The sequence below is a fragment of the Aptenodytes forsteri genome, unplaced genomic scaffold (genome assembly GCF_000699145.1).
Source record: "Aptenodytes forsteri isolate BGI_AS27 unplaced genomic scaffold, ASM69914v1 Scaffold28, whole genome shotgun sequence".
NCBI classification, from domain to species: Eukaryota; Metazoa; Chordata; class Aves; order Sphenisciformes; family Spheniscidae; genus Aptenodytes; species Aptenodytes forsteri.
Genome location: NW_008794368.1, coordinates 544,363 through 568,241, shown reverse-complemented (window position 1 = coordinate 568,241; position 23,879 = coordinate 544,363). Strand labels below are relative to the sequence as shown.

The following is a 23,879-nucleotide window of genomic DNA, read 5'->3' as shown; positions in this document are numbered from 1 at the left end:
AATCTTTTACAGATTGTGAATAGCCTAGTATCACAAGTATAAGTTTATAATCTCCAATAACTCTTACTTCCCTTGGCTAGTCTAAAAATCTGTAATGGCTGTTGAACTGTGTTTATGATAGATAATAGTAAACTTTTTCCTCGCAACTGGACCTTCTTTCCAGATGCTTATATGATTGGAAAAGCATCCCTCTGATGCACACAGACCTGCTTCACTCTTTTCATTGAAAAACAACCCCCCAAAAGCTGGAATTACCTCTGTTATTTCTATAGTACCTTGTGACTTTTATGTTATATTTTACAAGTTTTGCTGTTAAAAACTCACGATTAACACATTATTTCAGAAAAAAATCCTTTGTGTACGCTTGGCAATATTTTGTTTCACAGTGTATCCTCAACGAAATCTTTTACAGATTGTGAATAGCCTAGTATCACAAGTATAAGTTTATAATCTCCAATAACTCTTACTTCCCTTGGCTAGTCTAAAAATCTGTAATGGCTGTTGAACTGTGTTTATGATAGATAATTAGTAAACTTCTGTGAATGTTAACTTAGCTATCCTGATATTGACTGAATGAAACGTTCTCCCCAGAGGAATAAATTTGTGGTTTAGAAGTTTGTGCTTTTATTTTGGAATGACTGTAATATTGACACTGGCCTCCAGATTTCTGTTAGTTTTCAATCAGTCCTGATCTGCAGCATTGCAGGTTGCTAATGAAAAAAACAAGTTGTGCATCATGTTTTTTCCCCAGCCACAGGCAGGGGAATCACCAAATGTCAAAAGTTAAATTGTAACACTAATCTCCATTTCTCTTACTTCTGCAGCAGAAGTGCAATCTGAAGTGTAACTAAAGAGTCTATTTGTGATTTGACTGAAATGGAAAGCCCAGAAAAAAACTTACAAGTGATCCTCCAATTTTAGTAATTTCATATCTCCATTTTCTTGTGTTTGGGGAATCTCAAAGTCTAGGATGAAACATTATAGTAATATTGAATGCTTATTTTAAAAATTGGTCAAGAGAAGTGAGTGTTTTTAGAATACAGTTCACTTAAGGCTCAAAGATGTTTCTACCTGGGGAAGTTAGGTTCATGGTTCATAAGGAGGTGGTATACAAGTATTTACAGAAACATGCAGATGTATACAAAGCACATTAGCAAGTCAAGCCTCTTGATTTGATTTACTTGATTTACTTTACACAGCTCAAGTGCATCAATACCCAAATCCTTGTAAATCTGACTTCATGTCTTCCTAAGTTTAGAAGAATTGTTTCCGGTTTGGAAAGGAACTATAGGTTTGTTGTCAGCCATTCCGCAGTCATATGCAATTGAAATTGAGCACAAGATAAAAGCGTTTAGGAAAAAAAAAGGATAACATACTTTAAAATGTGGTGAAAGGAAAAGTTGACTTTATTTTTTGAAAACCTGGATGGCTTTTCCTCAAATGTAGTCATTGACAAATGAAGATTTAGGGATATGAAAAAAATTATTTGAATTAGGAACATTAAATTAGCATATATTTTTGTGGAGTTGTTCCAACGGTATAGTCTGTCATTTCATAGTTGGTATGGAAGCACTTTGTCAGGAACACCTGATACTCTGTGTCATCTACATTGTCTTCCAAAACTGGCCCGAAAGTTTTCTTGTGAAGTTTAGTTCTCGGCTCTGAAGTTAAATCTTAAAGTGCGTGTTTAAAAAAAAATTAAAAGAATAAATTCTCTTTCTCCCTTGAACGAGAACAGAAATTACAGTTTGATATTTGAAAAATGCTTGCTAAAATTATCCAGGAACAGGATAGGACTTCTGTAGCTATATTTTAGGATATGCATGGGCTAACTGTTGTCTTGTTAGTTCAGCTTCAGCACAAAACTGTTACAGGATGAATCAGGAGTGAGTCTGACTGCTGCCATCTTGTCTCTTGTTTCTGTGTAATGCTTCAGACCTCTACAATCTTTGACTTTTTTTGAAAGCTGATGTCACAGACATTTTTACATGCAAGACTGGAACTGTCCTCTTCCTTGGTTCAGACACAATCTTTTGTTGAATTATGTTTCCTGTGCCATAAGACTTTCTTCAAAGTAGCATAAGATTTATCACACGTTTTTCATGCATAGTGTACTGGGTTTACCAATGTAACGAATCATTTCAGTCAGAAAAAGTACATCTTCTGGCAGCCCTGGTTTAAAAAAAACAGCTGATCTTTATCTTTTATCCTCCTGCAACCTTTCTCCCTCTCCTGATCCTTCTTGCCCCTCTTTGGGAGTACTATACATATTTGGGGGCAATCAGTCTGCACATGCAATAATATTCAGGCCACAGCTGAGCCCCATGTGCCCTCTGTTCACTTCCACCCAGCTTACCAGCAAGGGGGGAACACAACAGCAAGGAGAATGAAGTACTGACTGAAAACCATGGGAGAAGGAGGACTTTTTAGAGGAAAATAGGGAAAGCTGCCAAGGAAATTTGGGGAAACGTAAGCCAGCGTACTTCAAGGCTGTACTTTCTTTTGAAGAAAGTAAAACTGTCTTGTTCTGATGCTCAAGAGGGACAGAATAAGCAGCTTTTCTTTCCATCTCTAAAATTCACTACTGACTAGTACCCCTCTCATCTCCCTTTTCTTCTTCCCAGCAAAAATATTTCATCCTGATTTGTCAGTTTACTTTGTGTCTTCTTTGTGGATATCAGGTTTGATTGCTTTTTTGAGATATTTCTAGAGGAATGAATGAATTCTAGAGGAATTATGAATCATTGGAAGAGCATAAGATAGCAGCAATCATTGGGATGGTATGAACAAGGGGGATTTGGAAGTCCTAGAGAAGCCTGAAAGTTTCTTACAAACACATTTTTGCGAAACTCCCATGAACATAGTTCTATGTAGCTGCACAAAGACTCATTAGTCCCTGTATATAGAAATTGACTTATTTTAAAACCTTGGTTTTTGTTGCTAGTGACAGTGCTATTTTTCTCCCTTTCACATAAAATGAATAAGCACTAAATAAAAGGAGTAAAAATATCAATTAATTTTAAAAATAATTCCCAGAAACCTCTTCCAGTCTCTGGGGGACTACATCTGCGCAGTAGCCACTTCACATCATGGGCGAAGTCGCTCCTATGTGTTTTGTCAGATCTGCTGTATGCAAAGACCGTGACCCCTAGGGTTAGACTTAGAGGGTTCTTCCCCCTCTCTGTCAACACACCAGCTTGACTTGTTCCATGTGTTCGCGATTAGTAAAAGTCTAAGCAGAGTCTGCTCACCTAGGGTTTTGTGCATGTTTAACCTGTCTTTAAACATACTCCAGTACCATCGAACTGGTAACTTTATGACAACATTAGTGGATTGTATGCAGAAAGTAATTTTGCATAAGATAGATTTTGTGCTTACCTGTGTGTTTGGTTTTCAGCATGTCATTTGCACCGGGTTGTGGTGTAAGGTGGAAAGTGAGAAGGAATGCAAAACTAAACTGGATCCGCCAATGGATGGAACAGACTGTGACATTGGAAAGGTACGCTTCTGGTTGAAAAGCAATATAAATTATATTGAACACCTAACAGCTGAATAGGTCTTTGCACTTGTTTAAGTTCCTGCTTACCTCAATTATCATAAAAATCATACATATATAGTCGAATGTATTGTATTTTATATGTTATATAATATAGATATGATAAAAAATTACATTTTCCTAAAAACACTGAGTTTTAAAAAAAGTTAGCCAAAGCCACAGGTGTTTAAATGCTTACACTGTTTTATTTCAAATTTGTTCTGGTTTTGTGTCCTATTTGTGAATGGAATGCCATTGTTGCACTGCTTACTGTAAACCGAAACATAAGCTTTCACAGACACAAAGTTCTCAGCTATGATTTAAGATTTAGAAGTAGTCTCATCGAAGGAATTGATACAGATTTGTGATAAAACTTTTCAGGATAAGCTTTGTAAAGAAATATTTATAGTGTCAGTGCATCTAAGAGAGTGATAAATGTCATTAAAAGTATGCCATCAAAGACAAAGTAAATGGTCACCTGGAGTCAGACTTACATTAAATGTCCTTCAAGAGCTTTTCTCCTTGAATAATCTCTGTCATCTCCATACATAACTGTAAATGAAGATAAGTAACCTCAAACAGATAACACAGCAGGAGCATGCGTATATGTTGGGATTTATTGTGCTGACAGCAGTCCCCCACAGGAGTGATTTGCTCTTTGAATCATATTACATTCACCAGGACTGTCATCATGCCCCTAAAAAAGTAAACAAATCGATCAACTGAGTAAGATGAAATGTTCAGATAATATCATTTTACATGCTAAAGGAAAAACAAGATTTATTCATTTTTGTGTCTCTAAAATAATGACATTTACTGCAATCTTTTGATTCTGATAAATGTGTGTAGTTGATATTCTGTCTTAAGTCAATACCTGGAAAGTCAGGTATTTGCCTTTTGTTCAATGTCGCATTCTTTACGTTGAGACTGGCATATGGAATAAGAAAGCAGCACCTCTTATTAAGACTACCTAGAATTTTTCATTGTGAAACCACTGCCATGATGAACTGGGCACCCGCAATTAGTATGCGTTTTGCATATTAATGTCTGACTTGCAAAAGGCAATAATAGCAACTCATTTTAGAGGACTCATTCTAACTTTATACTTGTGGGTGCATTATGATATGGTAGTGACATGGGTCCTGGGAAAGTCCAATGAGGAAGGTAACACTGTTCTCTTTATTGTGGAGCTTAGCTAGTAAGGAGTAAATAACTAGTAAGGGTAAGACAAAGTATTGATTCTAATTAGAACGGCTCATTAAGCCTTGTGCCAGGCTACAGAGATACCTTATTTATGTCTAGCAGTAAAAACTAAGCAGACATCACTGAAACGTCTCAGAGGATTAGAAGGGATTATTCTTCTTGTTTACTTTATTATCTGTCCAAGTTGAGCTTCAGATTACACAAATCACTGGCTTTGTTGTTGTCTTGTGCTCCTCTTAGGATCTTAGGAAGTGATGGAAATGTTGTTTGCTTAGCTAGTCCAACTTGGGGTTTTTTTAAGTCAAGGATTTATAAGCATCCCTCAGACTCTACATAAGGCAGATGCTCTCTCTAGAGAAAAATCCATTTTGCCTATTAAATCTGAAGGAGTGTCTTTAAATAAATATGAGCAATTTTGGTCTGAAACGTCCAAGAGCATTACAAAATTTGTAGTCTCTGATTGCAAATCCAATATAATGATGGAGCCATCCTATGTGAAGACTTTTCAAAGGTGGTATAATTATGCCATCATTGTAATGCCATGATTTAAGAGAGAAAATTAAGATCAGTTGATCAGTGAAGACCAGTTTGAAACTGCAGGTGAAGTTTAAGATCACCAGACAAGGATTTAGCAGCCATTGCAAGTGATGGAAGTGTATTCTAAAAGTGGCAAAGGCCTTTATTGACTGCATTAGTGACATGCTTTGTTTTGCTCAAAATATGACACTTCTCCATGAACGTTATCCGTTGATAACAGTAATTCACCAATAATTCAGAGAGCAAAGAGAAATGGGTTAAATTACTGATGTTAAAGACATTAAGTGTTTGTTGTCTACTTGTAGCCTTATTGCTTTGCAATTGCTGAAATTTCATAATACATGGGACAGATATTCAGCTGGTATAAGTTGATAAAGTACTAGTTTCTGCAGAGTTATGATGATTTATACCAGATATGGACATCGATTACAGAGTATAACAATAGTGATTGGATAGTTTTTGAGTGAGAAACTGCAGTTGTCCTGGGGAACGATATATGCATACAAGATTATTGAGGTGATTATTATTATTTAAATAAATGCCAGAAATTCTCTTTACTTTCTCAACACTAGCTGACTGAGGCTTCCATTCTGTCTTTGAATACAAGTTGTGAATAAAATCTCATTTTCTCTATTACTTGTAATATATCGTTCTATTGAAATTGTCACTGGATAATCAGTGACAATGCAGTTCCTGCTAGTTATGTGGGAACTGTAATAGTGAACCAAACAAATCCTGAGGACAGCCCTGAACACCGTGCTGTGATCATACGTACAGTTCAGCTGGAGGATGATCCCTGCAGTGGGTTTGGGCTGGACCCAAAAGCACTTTCGTAGGCAGTGCCCAGGCTCAAATGAAGGGGACAGCATGGTCTGGGGACCATTTCCAGCAGGCTATTCCAGGAGGCATTCTTTATTCGGAATGAACTTGTACTTGAGCTTGTGGACAAGAGTTGCACCTGCTCTTTGGCCACTGAGCCAGAGAAAGGTCTCTGGCTGTTGTATTTACTAGGATAGAAAAAAAAGCTATGGGGAACAACAGGAAAAAATATATCTGACTCATATGAAAACTATGCATTGAACAAAATGTTTATGTTGTGCTTCCCATGTGCTTGTGGAGCAGTGAATTGTTTTGCATATGCCTTGATTTATTTAACAAGAGATGAATTTTCACCTAGTGGTGTAAGGCTGGAGAGTGTATCAATCGGACCTCTTTTGCGGAGCATATGGAGGGGGAGTGGAGCGCATGGAGCACTTGTAGCCGTACTTGCAACACTGGAATCAGCAGTCGACAACGCAAATGCCCTGGGTAAAATCAAGTTCAGGTTTCCATTGCTGTTCATCAGAATTTCCGAACAGAATTTAAATCTTATGAGTACAGAAACCTATTAAGATAAATAGTTGTCCTATATGTAAGCAATTCATTTTTTATGAATACTGAAAAACACTTAGGAGAATAGGTATTTCAAGGTTTTTTATTGCACAGTAACACTATTTTTCCTCTTTTCTGCTTCTGTCAAAAGCTTAGATATTATTAGTGGGAGAATACAACTTTCTTTTTAAGCTTCACCAGAAGAAGCAACAGAAAATTAAATTCATAATTTTTGACTTGCAGAGCGTCAGTGTTTAATTCTAGTCTTTCACATTTTTGCTGGAGAAAATTGACTTCTGTCTCATTTGGAGAGCCAAGGAATTGCAACTTTTACAAAGAGATCTTTCTACCAGTTTCACAGACATTTAGATAGAATATCTGGAAACAACATTTAGATTCCGTGTCTTGTGAAAATGAAAACCCTGTGCCATTTGGGATAAAGCGATTTTACCATTGACTCGAATGGAGTCTGTTTCACCATATCTCAGTGGTCAGCTAAAAGATGCTTTCCTTTTAATTACTCAGTACTATATCTCACTTTCGTGGGTCATTTATACACCAAGAGAAAAAGAATAAACAGGCAGAGAAGTGGGAACAGAGTAGAGCTAAGTAATGAAGACAAGTGTAGTGAAGACTAGACTAGACTAGACTAGACTAGGGTAGGATAGGGTAGGGTAGGATAGGGCAGGGCAGAGCAGGGCAGGACAGGGCCTGAGATATTATTAGTGGGAGAATACAACTTTCTTTTTAAGCTTCACCAGAAGAAGCAACAGAAAATTAAATTCATTTGACTTGACTTGCAGAGCGTCAGTGTTTAATTCTAGTCTTTCACATTTTTGCTGGAGAAAATTGTGTCTCATTTGACCTCTTTTGCGGAGCATATGGAGGGGGAGTGGAGCGCATGGAGCACTTGTAGCCGTACTTGCAACACTGGAATCAGCAGTCGACAACGCAAATGCCCTGGGTAAAATCAAGTTCAGGTTTCCATTGCTGTTCATCAGAATTTCCGAACAGAATTTAAATCTTATGAGTACAGAAACCTATTAAGATAAATAGTTGTCCTATATGTAAGCAATTCATTTTTTATGAATACTGAAAAACACTTAGGAGAATAGGTATTTCAAGGTTTTTTATTGCACAGTAACACTATTTTTCCTCTTTTCTGCTTCTGTCAAAAGCTTAGATATTATTAGTGGGAGAATACAACTTTCTTTTTAAGCTTCACCAGAAGAAGCAACAGAAAATTAAATTCATAATTTTTGACTTGCAGAGCGTCAGTGTTTAATTCTAGTCTTTCACATTTTTGCTGGAGAAAATTGACTTCTGTCTCATTTGGAGAGCCAAGGAATTGCAACTTTTACAAAGAGATCTTTCTACCAGTTTCACAGACATTTAGATAGAATATCTGGAAACAACATTTAGATTCCGTGTCTTGTGAAAATGAAAACCCTGTGCCATTTGGGATAAAGCGATTTTACCATTGACTCGAATGGAGTCTGTTTCACCATATCTCAGTGGTCAGCTAAAAGATGCTTTCCTTTTAATTACTCAGTACTATATCTCACTTTCGTGGGTCATTTATACACCAAGAGAAAAAGAATAAACAGGCAGAGAAGTGGGAACAGAGTAGAGCTAAGTAATGAAGACAAGTGTAGTGAAGACTAGACTAGACTAGACTAGACTAGGGTAGGATAGGGTAGGGTAGGATAGGGCAGGGCAGAGCAGGGCAGGACAGGGCAGGGCAGGACAGGGCAGAGTAGAGTAGGTGATTTAGGAAAATGATAGAACGAAAGGGGGAAATGAAGAAAGATGAAAGACAATGTAACAGATTTGGGGCAAAAAATGATAACAGGAAAGACAGAGGGAATAAAAAAGGGAAGAGTGCATAAAGAAATGTGAGGAAAACTTGGATATGGCTATACAAAAGCATGGTAGTTTAACAGAAGCCTTAGATATGCAGAATGCTTTCATATTTCCTGCCATCTAAACGCCACTTTCAGCTGTATGCCTAAAAGCTATTTCTGGAATTTAGGAGTGTCTTAATTTCGCTTTCATTCATTCATTTTTCCAGGCAAGGTTCCAAATAATTAGCTCCAGTTTCTGCAGTTCACTGTTCTTTTGCATTTGTTCATTAGGGCCTGCAAGCACAACTGGAGCGACCAAAAAGAAACAAAGCATATTGTCTGAAGTTCGCAACACCACACTTGTGAAAAAGGAGAGGTAGCAAATCTGCAGGTGTTACTTCCTTTCAGTGGCACCTTTGGCTCAGTCCAGCTAGAGAAAAATCACCTGAACTATATAAAAAATGCAGTTGAGGTTCTCCTTACTGAACGCTCATACTAGTCCTAGTGCTCCTTTGGGGCCAAGTGTAAATTATGGTTTAGCACCTATGACCTTTATATGTAATGTAACCAGTACAAACAGGAGGCAAACATGTTTTGTTCTGTGGCTTTGATTTTTTGTGGGTGATTTCTTAATGTTATATGTCAACAAAAAATCTATTTAAACTGAATTTGTGTATAGCATAAATAAACTGTGCTGTAAGTTTAACAAAACATTATCAACAATAAAGCATGATATTTATGCCATCTTTTCTAGTTCAGGCCTTGAAGGAGAGTGTCATGGTCCCACGATGCAGTATAGAATATGTGAAAATCCTTCTTGTCCTGCTGGCGTGCCTGCCTTCAGGGACTGGCAGTGCCAGGCTTTCAGTGTCAGATCTTCATATCAGAAGCACGTGCACCAGTGGCAGGCTGTCATCGATGACGGTAAGTATAAACCATCATCTCCCATGTTCTTACCATCTGCTCATATGGCTTATAGCTTGTTGGTATTGTTATTGATTAAGAAAGATATGGTAAAAACTAAAGCAAACAACCAAACAAACCCCAAGCCCAAGATTTTTGGTAAGTCATTTTTATTTCATAGACAAGATCCGGTGGTATTTTCACACGCTCTGGAATCTTTTGTCTTATATTCCTATTGAATTTGTCCTTCTTGATATGCAGTGACTACATTTGAACTGAAATTCAATATCAGTTTGGTCCTATTTAATCAGAAATGTAGTATGAAGTGACTCAGAAATACGGTTTGTAGAGAAATGCTACACATTAAGCATGCGTTTATCAGTTATACTTCTACCTACAAAGCCAAAAAGAAAATACAGATATTGTGAGCTTCTATTTTTGAGGAAGGAGAGAACACTTGTAGCTTAACACTTGAGTATTTCACATACCAGTGTTTGATTTTGGCATATATCCATATGTAATGCGTAATGTAAACATCTAAGATTTCTATAAATCCTAACAGCTACTGCATGCAAAGTCCTGGCATACTGCATGCGTGCTTCAGTGTAACAAACTTGCTTAGATACCATATCATTAGGAGCATGCTCAAGTAGGAGTATAGTAATGTTGAATTTACAGTATCTGCAAAGATAATGTTGGTGTAAAATATGAGCAACTAGAAAACAAAACAGTCTACCCAAATTCTTGCTATGAATGTCAACAATAGCTGCCATTCTACTGAATTTTCTCTAAATTGTTATGATGTAATTTATTTAATAAAAAAAAAGCAAGAAAACAACAGAAAGACTTCAGCTGTGAAAACAGTTAATTTGAGAAATTAACAAAATCATAGCAACTGGTGATAAAGAAGAATCTGGAATGACACAGGAGTACTGTAAGTATGTGTTACCACATTTTAAGTAGTTCATTATTGCCCTCTAACTCTTGAAACAAATTATCAGAAACTATTAGAAAGCATGAATTTTAAAAGGAATATTTTGCTGAATCCTGAAAAATGTGAATTTATCATCAAATAACTTATTTTAATATATGCCTAGCTAAACAAGGGTTGTTTTTTTCTTCTAAGCCTTTTCTCAAGGTGCCAGAGTGAAAACTTGTGAGACTATTTTCATTAGGCTTGTATATTATCTCATTTCATAGTAAAGAGAACTCTCTCTAGCTATTTTATAGGTCCTTATCTAGTGAATTAGTTTTGGTTTGTTTTACTACATTTCATTTTAGCACAGGAACACGATTTATATCCTAAGGGATCAAAAGGTTTCAGCCTGACTTTGAATAATTCAGTCATCTGATGAAAAATCTTGACACTCTCCTGTCCCATATTAAGGAGTATGGATGGTTGCTTTCATCTGACTTTGTTCTGAGGTATCCTGTTGTCTTGAGGTGTCCCTCAGGAGACACAGAAGTGGACACCAGCTAAAGAGTTCTAGTATTACAGAAATACATTGTTCCCAAATCCTTGATTATTTGCACTCTTAGCCTTTTGTAGACACTAATTGTGCACCATGTCCAAAATAGTTGCTGTATTTGAATGAGGTCTCCGATAGCCTGTTGAACTTGTCCGGTGTTGTTGAGTTACTGTCTCTTTGAGTTCAGTGACCTTAAAATAATGTTCAGGTTGTTAATCTTGTATTCCTTTAAAAAATGCTGATACATGGTTAAAGCTCCCAGGGAACTTTGGGATTACTATTTAAGGAGTATAACAGGAATGCAGAGGGCACAAACTCAGGCAGAGACTCAGGCTTCTCAGCTGGAGATGACTTGAGTCTGGCTGGCTTCACCTGTTGGCAAAAGAGATCACATCTGTTTGCACCAGTCCCCTAGTGTGTCAATTTTAGTAAATTAAATGTGCCCATACCATTCTCTGATGTGTAAGTCAGCTGGCACAGAAGTCCTGTGTCCATACTTTTCAACTCTTTTGCACTCTAAAAAGGATAGTGACATCCAAACTGCTTTTTGGAAATGGTCCTTTACAGGTGGCAATTTCCAGTCTAGACCGAGCTAGTACTAGTTAGCACAGGCTAAAAAATGTGGCATAGACTGTTTTACAGTTCAGCTGTATTGACAGTAGAGTTCCAGTGCCCATGAACGTTTCCTGGAACTGTTTAATTTACTAATAAAAACGCACTCCAGGAATCTAGAAGTCAGTATGAAGTCAGAGTGGTGTAGATTATGTCCAAGTGAAATCAGTTTCAAGTTCAGGATTGACTTTATCCTTTCAAAAATCTGCAACAGATTTAGGAAGAAGGTCTGAGTCAGTACACTTGCGAATAAAGATATAAAAAATCATGTCATTTTGTACTCAGCGGACCACTGAGAGGAGACTTAGTTTATTTTATTTGGTATTACTTTGGCAGTGGTGAAGCAAACTTCATTATTTATAAATGATGACTATTAGGAATACATGGATGCATAGGATATTATTACTTTTTTATTCTCTTTCAATATTAGAAATGATTTGCAGAATGTTTTAGATATGTAGTAGAAAATTGCCTGTCCTTGGTAAAGATGTTAGAAAGAATGTATTCAATTTTTTGTCTTTAGATGTTAGAAAAAATGTATTCAATTTTTTTTCTTTTTTTTTTTTTTTTTTCTGTGGACTTTGTAAATCCATATATTTTTCTTCCCAGGGTGTTTCAGTTACTTAATTTTTTTCTCTTTGACCTGCATAGTTAGAAAATCTGGAAAGTGTTAAGTTTCTTTTTTAACCAATATTTATGATCTGCCAAAAATATAGTAGAATGAAAGTATAGATTACAACCAAAATATTCCAACAGCTGTAATGTGCATATTCTTAATTGCAACAATGAACATGACATGAGTACTATGTAGGCCAAGTTTATAGCACTAGTATGCTCTAGCAGGAAAAAGAATTTGAGTTTTTCAAACAACCGAGAAAAGGATCAAAATCTTTTTGTTTTCACTGTATCTAAGATAACTTGTTATGATACTGTAGATTCATGCCACACAGATAAGCAAACACCAGTTTTAAAAATAATGTTGATAATAATCCTGTATTTGTTAAGTGACCTTTTACCAATTTGGTGTTTTTTTCCATCAATTGCTACTACAGAAAAGCCATGTGCCTTATTCTGTTCACCGGCTGGAAAGGATCAACCTGTTCTTCTAACAGAAAGGGTGATGGATGGGACTTCTTGTGGCCAGCATGGGTTAGATGTCTGTGCAGATGGTAGATGCCAGGTATGAATTACTTGTTTCGAACCTGGATACACAGGCACACGTATGCAAGCGCATACATTTGTTACGCATATGTGTTATTTCTCTGATAGCATGCTGCAATATGCGTGACCAAGACTGAATGGCTTTTTTTGTATCATATTAAAATATTTTAAGCTAATTTCACTCAGTGCAACACAGTATGTGAAGCAGCTGAAGGGTTAGGTTGGGGTATGTGTATCTATGATGATAAGGATGCTTATAACAAACTGCTGCATAGTGGAAAATGAGTATAACTGATTTCATCTTCTAAGGGAAGCCTCAGCTTTCAACAGGTTGGGAAATTTTGCCATGAGGTGTACGTATGTATGTCTAATTCTGCCTTTTTCAACAGTACAAAATTTTAGATCTAAATAAACCAAGACGAAAGAGCAGAATAACATAATTAAAGCTGAGTGCTTATGCTATTCCTGATCCTCAGAATTCATTTGGTTCATAGAAGTTCTTTTGTCGCTTTTGTAGTGCCTCATATGGAAACTCTTCTATATAAAAATCCCACAGGGATGGTTTTTTTCTTTGTCTGCTTCCCATTGCACACATTGAATTCAGTAGAAAAAACAACCTTTAACACAGAAACAGCATTACTAGATACTGTAATAACTTCAACAAATTAACTTATAGATGCATGTATGCATGTTTATATGCATAAAAATACATACATGTACATATAGTTCTCCTTTCTCGGGTGACTGAGTGCGGGCAACAAGAATACTCTTAAATACTTTGCTGAATCAGGGCTTTAGTTCACCATGTAACAATTACAGGTTTAATCACAAAGATGATATATAGCCCGTTTTTCCTAAAAAAAAGTCATTTGTTTTATCATTCAGTTTTCACAACTGACTAATAAAGACAAAAAAAAAGCCTGAAATCTAACCCACCTGACTAAGACTGAGTTGGCTTCTTGGCATATCAAGGGTCAGAGAGATAGGTGCTAATGAGATTTGAAAATCTAATTTGTAAGGTCTTCCACATTTTACCCTGTCTTCTTAGACAACCCATTAGGAAGAACTTTGGGGACTACAGCTGTAGAGTTAGGTATTTATATCTTGTAGATGTGCCATTTTGGATACACAGCTCTTTGAATGCTTATGCTGTAATCAGTATTTTGAAATCTGTATTGCTTTTTTAGGTAAAAGAACTCTAATAAAAATTCTCTGCATAAAGTGAAGTAATGATCTTAATGTGCTTGGAAATGAGTGGCTCCTTGATAGACTGTGGTTACTGTTCTTAAAGAAATCCTTTATTTTCTCTTTAACGTAGCTTTTATCTTCATTATTTATCAAACTGTCTTGAAGTTTAATTGGTTTTATCAGATGCATTTTTACAGTGCACAAGATTACCCTATGATGACTTCTCTGGACTTTAAAAGGCTTTTATTTCATATCAGGCCAGCATATGATATTAACTGTATTCCTATTGTCAAGCTACCACTGATATTTATTGATAGAAATGTGTCTAACATAGTGATGTGGAGATGCTTGAGTAAACTTAATTTGTTTTAAACTGAATGCTTTTCAGCAAAACACAAATACAATTTATATTTACTTATTCCAGACGTGTTCTTCAGAATAAGACATTAGGTTGACATTAGACAGCACTTTACCATTGGCAAAGAACCTCCCATATTTTGAGTAGAAGGCAGTAGAGTTGCACACATTGCAGTCGCTGAGCCGGAGGGCCTGTGGGCTGTGTGTTGCACAGTGGCTCAAAAGTGCCAGAGGTCCTGGGGGGAGAGGGGAACACGGTTGTGTTCTTCTTGCAGAGCAGCTGGTAGCATTAGCCAACCATATAGGAAGAATGAATGCAACAATCTACATAAAATCATAGAAAAATTACTATGGAAGGGGTCTCTGCACATGAACTAGTGCAACCCTCATTCTGAGCAGGGCTAGATCATGTTGGTTAGGGCATCTTGCAAAAGGGTGAGATGCCCACTACTAAAGGCAGCTTTATGAAAAACATGGCCTGTGTCTCAATAGCTTTATTTTCTTCTCCCACAGAAATTTGGCTGTGATGGCATATTAGGATCTCTGGCTCGTGAAGATCATTGTGGTGTATGCAATGGTAATGGAAAGTCATGCAAAGTTATTAAAGGTGATTTTAACCATACCAGAGGAGCAGGTAAGTCTGTTTATTTCAAATACTCAGGAAACCAGTAGCTGTTTGATTACTTTGAGCATTGGGAAATTTAAAAAGCTATACTTCTTAAATCTATGCAGTTCCTCACAAGAACTTCAGATCTACTTTCTTAAAGATAATGACATTTAAGATAAGAATGCATTAGTATTTTTAAATTTAATTGTTGCAAAATTATTGCAAATTGTTTCAATTATAAAACTAAGGAATTATCTAATTTATCGTTCATTAAGACACACATTATTTCATAGAAGAGCCTGATTTTTAAAAAATCTGTGAAATAAAATTTATATTTTTAGTAAATAAATGAAATATAAATTCTTATAGTGTTTAGATTCATTTAGTGTTCTTCAAAATAAATATACAAATTATGGTCTGTTACCTAGAGTAACGTCATTAAACCAAGCCAGGCAGTGAGAGAACATAAAGCCAAATGTGTGAAGAAGTCTTATATCTTTTCATTATTCATTGTTTTATACTAGTAATAACATATCATAAAAAGCAAATAGATTTTCTGATGCAGAATGAACATGAGATTTTCCAACACTGCTAGGATCTGTTCTTTGAATGAGAATAATTGCCTGGCTCCAGCACAATAGGGTTGACAGAGTAGAGGATTGAAATCCTAATAATGTGTGCCATTCACCATGTATACCTTCTCCACAAGAAAAGTCTTTTCTTTGAAACAGCATTTGGCCAACTGTTTTCAGCATTTGTTTGCCATTACACTTTCAGTTTCTTGAGTAGAAAATGTGCAGAATTTCAAGACAGTAAGTAAATCACATCAAAAAATACTGTAATTAGAAGCAGACAGTATATCTTTGAAAAATCAAGGACTTCAATGCATTAGAGACTCAAGTATAGTGCTTTTAAAAAAAAAAAAATAGTTAGGCATAGTCTTCAGATGTTTATGTCTGGCCCTCTCTTAAGCTGAAGGTAATGCAGAGCAGGGATCCCAAACCACAGATGAGTCTGGAGGACGACAAGATCAAAAACTACTAAGAAGGTGGCTGCTAATACAAATTACAATGTGTCAGCTGTCTTTTATAGCTAATGTGAATATCCACACACTTTCAAGTTTATTCAGGGTTCTGTGTCAATCCACAATATTGTGGTATTGCCCTCTAAACAACTGTGTCAGTTACTTTCTAAGTATTGCTGACAGTACAGCCTCTTGAGAAGGAAAATGTTATTAACTCTTAAGGAAATTAAAGATAAATAATGCTGCTTTGCAGCAATTTAATTTTCATGTTTCAGGATTATTGAAAAGGTATTGTAAATGCTCAGTGTTTTGTTGTAGAACATTACATATCTACACAGAATAAAAACTTGGTTTACTGTCCACTTTTTGTAGTTCACACAGATAATCTAAAATTTGTTTTTATTTATTTATAACATTCCTGCTTGCACAGTGTTTTTCACCTGCATTGCCTTTTTACCCCTTTTTACTTAAAGCAAATTGCTCAACAGCATGTCTTAGTCCCATAATCTAAGGAAGCAATCGTAACGTAAAGCAAGTAACTAACAAGTACGGTTCAAAACTAAAGCCATTCATAACAGGGTTTGAATGTGTTAAAGCAAGAAGAGGGAGATGGAGCACAAAATACTAAAAAAAGAACAAAACCAAAAACCAAACAGTGGGAGGATGTTTGGTTTTTAGTGCCATATCATTTTGTCTCTACATGCTGAGTGAAGTTGGAATTCTTTTAAGGTCATCTGGTGGTGATGATGACCCTAAACTACTTGGCCAGACACAACTTCATCTGCTCCAGCCCCAATCTGCCCAGCCTCACTAATTCTTGTTATGTTTTACTGTGCTATACTCTTTTAATTGTATGTCATGGTAGATACATTACACATAATGCACAGTTTCATAGCTTGTTTCAAAATTTTGCAAGAACCCTCAAACTGTCACTATATAAATTATAACTTGTTACATTTAGAAAGCAAAATAGGGGAGAAGAAATTAAAAAACATACAAGATGTACTTGTCTACACTTTTGTATTTAACTCAGGACATCTGCTCTCATGTCTAGGTTATGTGGAAGCTTTGGTGATACCTGCAGGAGCAAGGAGAATCAAAGTTGTGGAAGAAAAACCAGCTCACAGTTATTTAGGTAAATGTCATATGTTTTAATGTTCATGTCCTGTTTTGGTCAGCACTGAAGAGTGCTAGCTAAACATGCTTTTGTGATTAAACAAAACTCTGAGTGGAAAAAAAAAATCTGTGAAAAATACTTCTAAAGAAATTTTGTAGAAATAACAGAAGAATGCTTATAGCACTATTCTTCATATAGGTTTTATTTTGAACTTTTGTCTCATCTCATTTTGTTTAGAGAATGTTCAAAGAATGTATTTAGATGATTTAAGAAAAAATCTATGTACTTTATCTTCAGCATTTTCAATTTTTCATATGGAAAGTGCTAAAGAAAATACTTCACATTAAAACTAGAGAAAAAAGTTTTATGCTGAAACATGGAATAAATTGTCCTCAGACAACAAAAAAACCACACCGACCATCATATAGCAGATCACCAATAAAGTCAAACAAAAGTTCTAAAATTAGACTAAGAAAGCAGAAAAGTATTTCTTTGCATTATTTTGAATTGTCTGAATGTTTTAATGGACAAATTTAATCACAATGAATTTTTTTCTTTTTCAGTTTTTCCATTTCTATGAAATTGTCTTTCATTGAAAAAAAAAAGTTTTTCTCTTTTAATGAGTTCTAAAGCTGTTGTGTAGGAGACTATAATTCGTTACTATTATAGTTACGGGGTTTAAGTGAATATATGAAATATCATAATTGGTGCTGTTCCGTGCGCTGCTTAACTTTAAATTGAGAGAGACTTAGTATGAGAAATAGGACAATGAAATGAAAAATTCCCTGGTTTGATCACTGTTCTTAGTTCTGCTCATAAGTAATATCTACATTTTAAGAAACTTTTTACCTGAGTGTTCTCAGTACTTCAGTTGAGAGAATGTTGAAGATGGTGAATCTTAATTATGGCAGCTTAAGTTATCAATGGGTGACTCTTGGTTTATCATGGGGTCTGCACCTGCCCTGTTAAGATATCACAGGAGATTGAGAGATCTAGATTATTTCATTGTTCCCCAATGGACCATAGACATGGATATGTAAGAGTGTCAAATTGATAACTGAAGTTTCATTGACATATTTTCTAAATTTTCCAAGGTTTTTTTTTCCTCTGTCTACTGTGTTAACATATGTGGACACAGAAATATTATTATTTTTTATTTTTAAAATAATGCAAAACCAAATAAATGTTGGAATTGTATTTAGGGAAATTAATTCCTTTTTCATGAGTAGCAAACAGATTCATCCCTTACCTATAAAAGGCAAAAAGATCGTCATGCTTTTAATGCCCATGATATAATGTCGGTCATGCTGCTTATTTTTGAAAGGTACTAATTAGCACATAATCAGCTCTTAATTGCTTGTCACTTTAATTGTACTTTTCTTAATTTCACTAATGTTGGTCTGAATGAGGATCAGACAGTATTTTATTGCAATATTTTTTTGTTAAGCCTTTATGGGGAAGCAGGAACAGGTCTGCTACATTATTTTGAATTAAAACTTGTGTTGTTGCACGTTTTTTTCTTTTTTTACTAGTGGAAGGTATTTAAACTTTCTTCACTTATAGGAGATTTAGTCTGAAAGCATAAAAATCTTAATTGAAAAGGAGTAACATTTTGAATAGGAACATTTTTTAATAGGAGTAACATATTGAAAGTTTTGGGAAGACTTTCATTTTAGAACAAAAATCTTTCATTTTAGAAACAATATTCTTCAAAATACTATGATTAAAAATGTGAAATGTAATGCAGATTAAATTGTCCCATATTTCTGATTTGTTTTCTATTTTTACAGTTCTGTATGTTAATTTTATTTTGCACAGTACTTTGCTCTCTGCATTTCTGTACTTGAAATGAGTCAATACAGGCCAACACTATTTCTATTTTGCTAATTGTCATATACACATTTTAGGATTAAGATTTTTAAATAATATAGCTCTTCATATAATTAATAATTGTATAATTAGAGATATAGCTGTAAACACAATTTAATCCAGTGTACACTAAGAGCTGTGGCTTACAAAGCAGAAGCTAATTTAAACTGAGGGAAGATTTGATCCCTGTTGTACAGCACAGATCAAATACAGAGGCAGTCAAAATGAAACGCCCTCCTCTGGATTTGCTTGGTGGTCAGAAAGCAGAGTCACTGTGATCTGGAAGCTGTGATGACGCTGAAGTGAGTAGTGAAAATACAGCCCACATCAGTAGCACCATTGGGTAGATGTGCTGTTGAAGCAAATCTTCAGAGGAGTTCTTCCTGAACACCTCAGGTATCCTCTTTATCTGAGGTGTAGTATATCAACATACACCACAGTAACAGGAGCACTGGCATCCTAGGAGAAAAGATATGGTATAACTTGCAACTGCATTTACTGAATTGATGGATCTGTTGAGGTTTGTCCTGTCTCTTCTCCTCTATGGGGAGATAGGAGCAGTGATATAGCAAAACATTAGGTGTTCCTTCCTACTGAAGTTATATGAGAAAATGCATAAGAGATTGTGATTCTTTCGCCAGTATTCAGGAATAGGAATTATTTGTAGCAGTACGGAGGGGGCAAAAAGTGTTCATTTAATTTGAGAATATTTCCTAAAGCATGTACTTATTAATTTTGGAATTAGAATTCATTATTTTAAGAAAGAATTTTGAGATTTATTTTTAAAGAATAAACTAGCAGTGATAACCTTGTCTGCTTATAACCATGTTGACATGACACTTGGTTCATTGTCAGTTACTTTAAAAAAATTATTGTAAGAACATCTATAAAAAACTTGTTTCAGGCGTTGTCTAGATCCCTGTGGTCTAAGATAATGCCTTTTCTGACACTAAATTTTCATTTCTGTTTGGCAGATGTTAAAAGTTTTTTCAAAAAAAGTTCTTAATGTAGGATACAAAAAGGAAGTTTACAGTGTTTTTTTATATACACTAGGCTTTGAGATTAGAGAACTCATTCATGTGACATCTGTATAATGGCATGACAGGTCCAGGCCCCATAATAAATTAATAAGATTGGCTAATGGTGTATAACTATACAAATGACTTACAATCGAAAACCTGAAATTTTTCTGTGCTAATTGGAAATGAGAGACATTATTTGTTTTCAGCTGAACTAAAGAAGCGGATTAGCTGTACTATTATTCTCAAATATGTGATCAAGCTGCTTCAGGGATATAGACCCTTTAGACCTACAATTTAACACTGCATGACATTGTAATTGCCAATTCTCTTACAGATATCAAGTCCATAGGTGTGCTGTGTTCTTGTCCGATTTGCTTTATGTAATATATTTCCTAGTAAAAAAAAGCATGTTGTACCATATTTTGGGGGAGGAGGGTGTGGGAAAGCAGATGGGGTCTGACAAATAATACAGAATTCTGAATCCCTCATTTCTGACAATGCTAATAGTTTTAAAATACCTTGGACCAAATCCTCAGACTGTATGATTTCTAATTTCAGGGGAAGCCAGTTGAGGACCTGGTCCCATCACAGAGACCAGAGTCCACTGAGACTAAACATGTTTTCCTTTCATATATAGAGGGCCATAGAAGATGGTTAATAAGTAACACCTTTTGAAAACATTTTACATCAAGATGAAACAAATGCCCTCTATATAAAAAAACGGATTGACTTCACAAAGCTGTCTTTGAAAAGCAGCGATGAAGAGATTGAAAGTTTATGGGTAAAAATTAGGGGCCAACCCAACAAAGGAAACTTTGTGGCTGGTGTTTGCTGCAGGCTGCCTGACCAAAGGGAGCCTTGTTGACAAAGCGTTCTTACTTCAACTATGGGAAGCATCACGCTTGAAGGCTCTAATCCTGCTTGGGCACTTCAATAACCCGACATCTGGAAAAAGAGCGCAGCAAGCTGTAAGCAGTCCAGGAGACTCTTGGAGTGCATCAAGGATAATTACTTAATTGAGGTGATAGACAGCCCAACCAGAGAAACAGCATTACTGGACCTTGTTGGCTGCATACCAACACAGATGAACTACTTAGAGAGGTCAAGACTGGTGGCAGCCTCAGCTGCAGTGATCATGCCCTATGGAACTCACGATCTTGAGGGAGATGGGCCAGGTGAAGACTAAAGACAGGACCCTGAATGTTAGGAAAGCAAACTTTCAGTTGTTTAAGGAACTAGTGGATGGTACCCCCTAGGAAACTGCCCTCAGAGATAAAGGAGCAGAACAGAGCTGGCAGTTCTTTAAGGACATTTTTGCTAGATCACAAGTCCTCTCAATTCCCACATGTAAGAAATCAGGCAAGGAAGGCAGGAGACCAGCATGGCTGAGTAAGGACCTCCTGGTCAAACTGAAGTGTAAGAAGGAAATGCATAGGCTGTGGAACTAGGGACATGTATTGTGGGAAGAATATAGGGATGCTGCCTAGATGTATAGGGAGGGGATCAGGAAAGCCAGGGCACAGCTGGAGCTGAATTTGACAAGAAATGTGAAGAATAAGAAGGGCTTTTACAAGTACATTAGTTAGAAAAGGAAGATTAAAGAAAATGCACATACACACACACCCGCCCTGATAAATAAGACAGGAGAACTAATGACAATGAACATGGAGAAGGCTGAGGTACTCAACAATTTTTTTTCTGTTTCAATGGTAAACACTCCTCCCACATCTCTCAAGTCCCTGAACGTCAAGGCAGGGACTGGTGGAATGAAGTCCTTCCCATCATACATCAGGTTTGAGACCACCTGAGGAACCTGAACATACACAAGTCCATGGGACTCGATGAGATGCATCCCGGGGTCCGGGGGGAACGGGCAGATGTGGTGCCAAAGCCACTCTTGAGCATATTTGAAAAGTCATGGCAGTCAGGTGAAGTCCCCAGTGACTGGAGAAAAGGGAATATTTCACCCTTTTTAAAAAGGGTAATAAGGAGGACCCTGGCAACTACTAACCAGTCAGCCTTATCTCAGTGCCTGGTAAGATCATGCAACAGATCCTCCTGGAAGTTATGTAGAAACATATGAAAGACAAGGGGGTGATTAGAAACAAGCCAGCATGGCTTCACCAAGGGCAAATCGTGCCTAACTCATCTGGTGGCTTTCTATGATGTAGTGACTGCATCAGTGGACAAGGGAGGAGCAACTGATGTCATCTACCTTGACTTCTGTAAGGCCTTTGATACAGTCCCCCACAACATTCTTGCTGCTAAAGCTGAGAGAGATGGGTTTGATGGATGGACTGTTAGATGGATATCGAATTGGCTGGATGGCCACTTCCAAAGAGTTACAGTCAATGGCTTGATGTCAAAGTGGAAACCGTAATGAGTGGTGTCCCTCAAGGATCCATACTGGGACCAATACTATTTAGTATCTTCATCAACGACATAGTGGGATTGAGTGCACCCTCAGCAAGTTTGCGGATGACATCAAGCTGAGTGGTGCAGGTGATTCACTTGAGGGGAGGGATGCCAACCAGAGGGACCTTGACAGGCTCAAGGAGTGGGCTCATGTGAACCTCAAGAAGTTCAACAAGGACAAGTGCAAGGTCCTGTGCCTGGGCCAGGGCAATCCTCAATATCAATACAGACTGGGTGGTGAGCTGATGGAGAGCAGCCCTGCAGAGAAAGGCTTCGGGATACTGTTGGATGAAAAATTGTACATGAGGCAGCAATATGTGCTTGCAGCCCAGAAAGCCAGTCATATCCTGGGCTGCATCAAAAGAAGTGTGGCCATCAGGTCAAGGGAGGTGATTCTCCCCCTTTACTCCACTCGCCTAAGACCCCACCTGGAATACTGCATCCAGCTCTGGTGTGCACAGCACAAGAAAGACATGGACCTGTTGGAGCGGGTCCAGAAGAGGGCCGCGAAAATGATCAGGGGGATGGAACACCTCTCCTGTGAAGAAAGGCTGAGAGAGTTGGAATTGTTCAGCCTGGAGAACAGAAGGCTCCGGGGAGACCTTATTGCGGCCTTTCAGAATGTAAAGGGGGCTTATAAGAAAGATGGAGAGGGACTTTTTACCATGGTCTGTAGTGACAGGACAAGGGGCAATGGTTTCAAATGGAAAGAGCGTAGATTTAGATTGGATATAAGGAAGAAATTTTTTGCAGTGGGAGTGGTGAGACACTGGAACAGGTTGCCCAAGAAATTGTGGATGCATCATCCCCGGAAGTGTCCAAGGTCAGGTTGGACAGTGCTTTGAGCAACCTGATCTAGTGAAAGATGTCTTTGCCCATGGCAGGGGGTTTGAACTAGACGATCTTTAAATGTTCCTTTCAACCCAAATCATTCTATGATTCTATGAAATATGCATTCTTTAGCATTTGTGATTAAGTTCATATCTCTGAAAGCTGTCAGCAATGCATTTGGCAATGTGTAGTTTGTAACAATATAAACTAAGCAGACAAGTTCCAGAAAGTCTTGTGTGAGTTTGAATTATTTTCCAGATAGGTAAGATTGTATTTTTGCGTGTACACATTTTAATGTATGTCAGGTTTCTTTCTAGAAATAAATATTCCTTGTCTATGTAGAATGATGGAACAGACATAGATATGTATATATGTATAGATATGTACATATATGTACACCCTTAGTTAAATATTCCCATGCGATTGTATCTGATACTGAGAGAACCTGTGTTGTAGTTCTGTGAAATAAAAGTGATAAAGGAAGTGCAAATATGTCATCAAAAGTATGATTGAAAACATGTAACTAAGAAAATGGGCAGATAAATCAGGAATCAATTTCTGAGTTTAAATTAATTTTGTGCGTGAGCTTTGCAGCACAGCAAGCAAAAGTAGTGCTTACTAATTTTAAGCATAGTCTAGCACTTACTTTTAAGCATAGACTTAAAAGTCCTTGGTTTTCATTAGATTACATATATGTGCTGAAAGATGAGCTGGCAGGGAATACTGGCCTGGCTGAACAGAGAGCTTTGGCTGGAACTCAGGGAAAAAAGGAGAGTTTATGACCTTTGGAAGAAGGGGCAGGCAACTCAGGAGG

General features: G+C 36.8%; 1 protein-coding gene across 1 annotated transcript in view; it reads left to right on the top strand.

The window, feature by feature from the left end:
- Positions 1-23,879, top strand: part of ADAMTS19 (ADAM metallopeptidase with thrombospondin type 1 motif 19) — a 167,672-nt gene that overhangs the window by 105,043 nt on the left and 38,750 nt on the right. The window contains exons 11-16 of the mRNA XM_019474001.1: positions 3,398-3,499; positions 6,453-6,583; positions 9,245-9,414; positions 12,527-12,654; positions 14,694-14,814; positions 16,866-16,946. Coding sequence (XP_019329546.1) covers positions 3,398-3,499; positions 6,453-6,583; positions 9,245-9,414; positions 12,527-12,654; positions 14,694-14,814; positions 16,866-16,946 — 733 coding nt within the window. The remainder of the gene's footprint in view (positions 1-3,397; positions 3,500-6,452; positions 6,584-9,244; positions 9,415-12,526; positions 12,655-14,693; positions 14,815-16,865; positions 16,947-23,879) is intronic.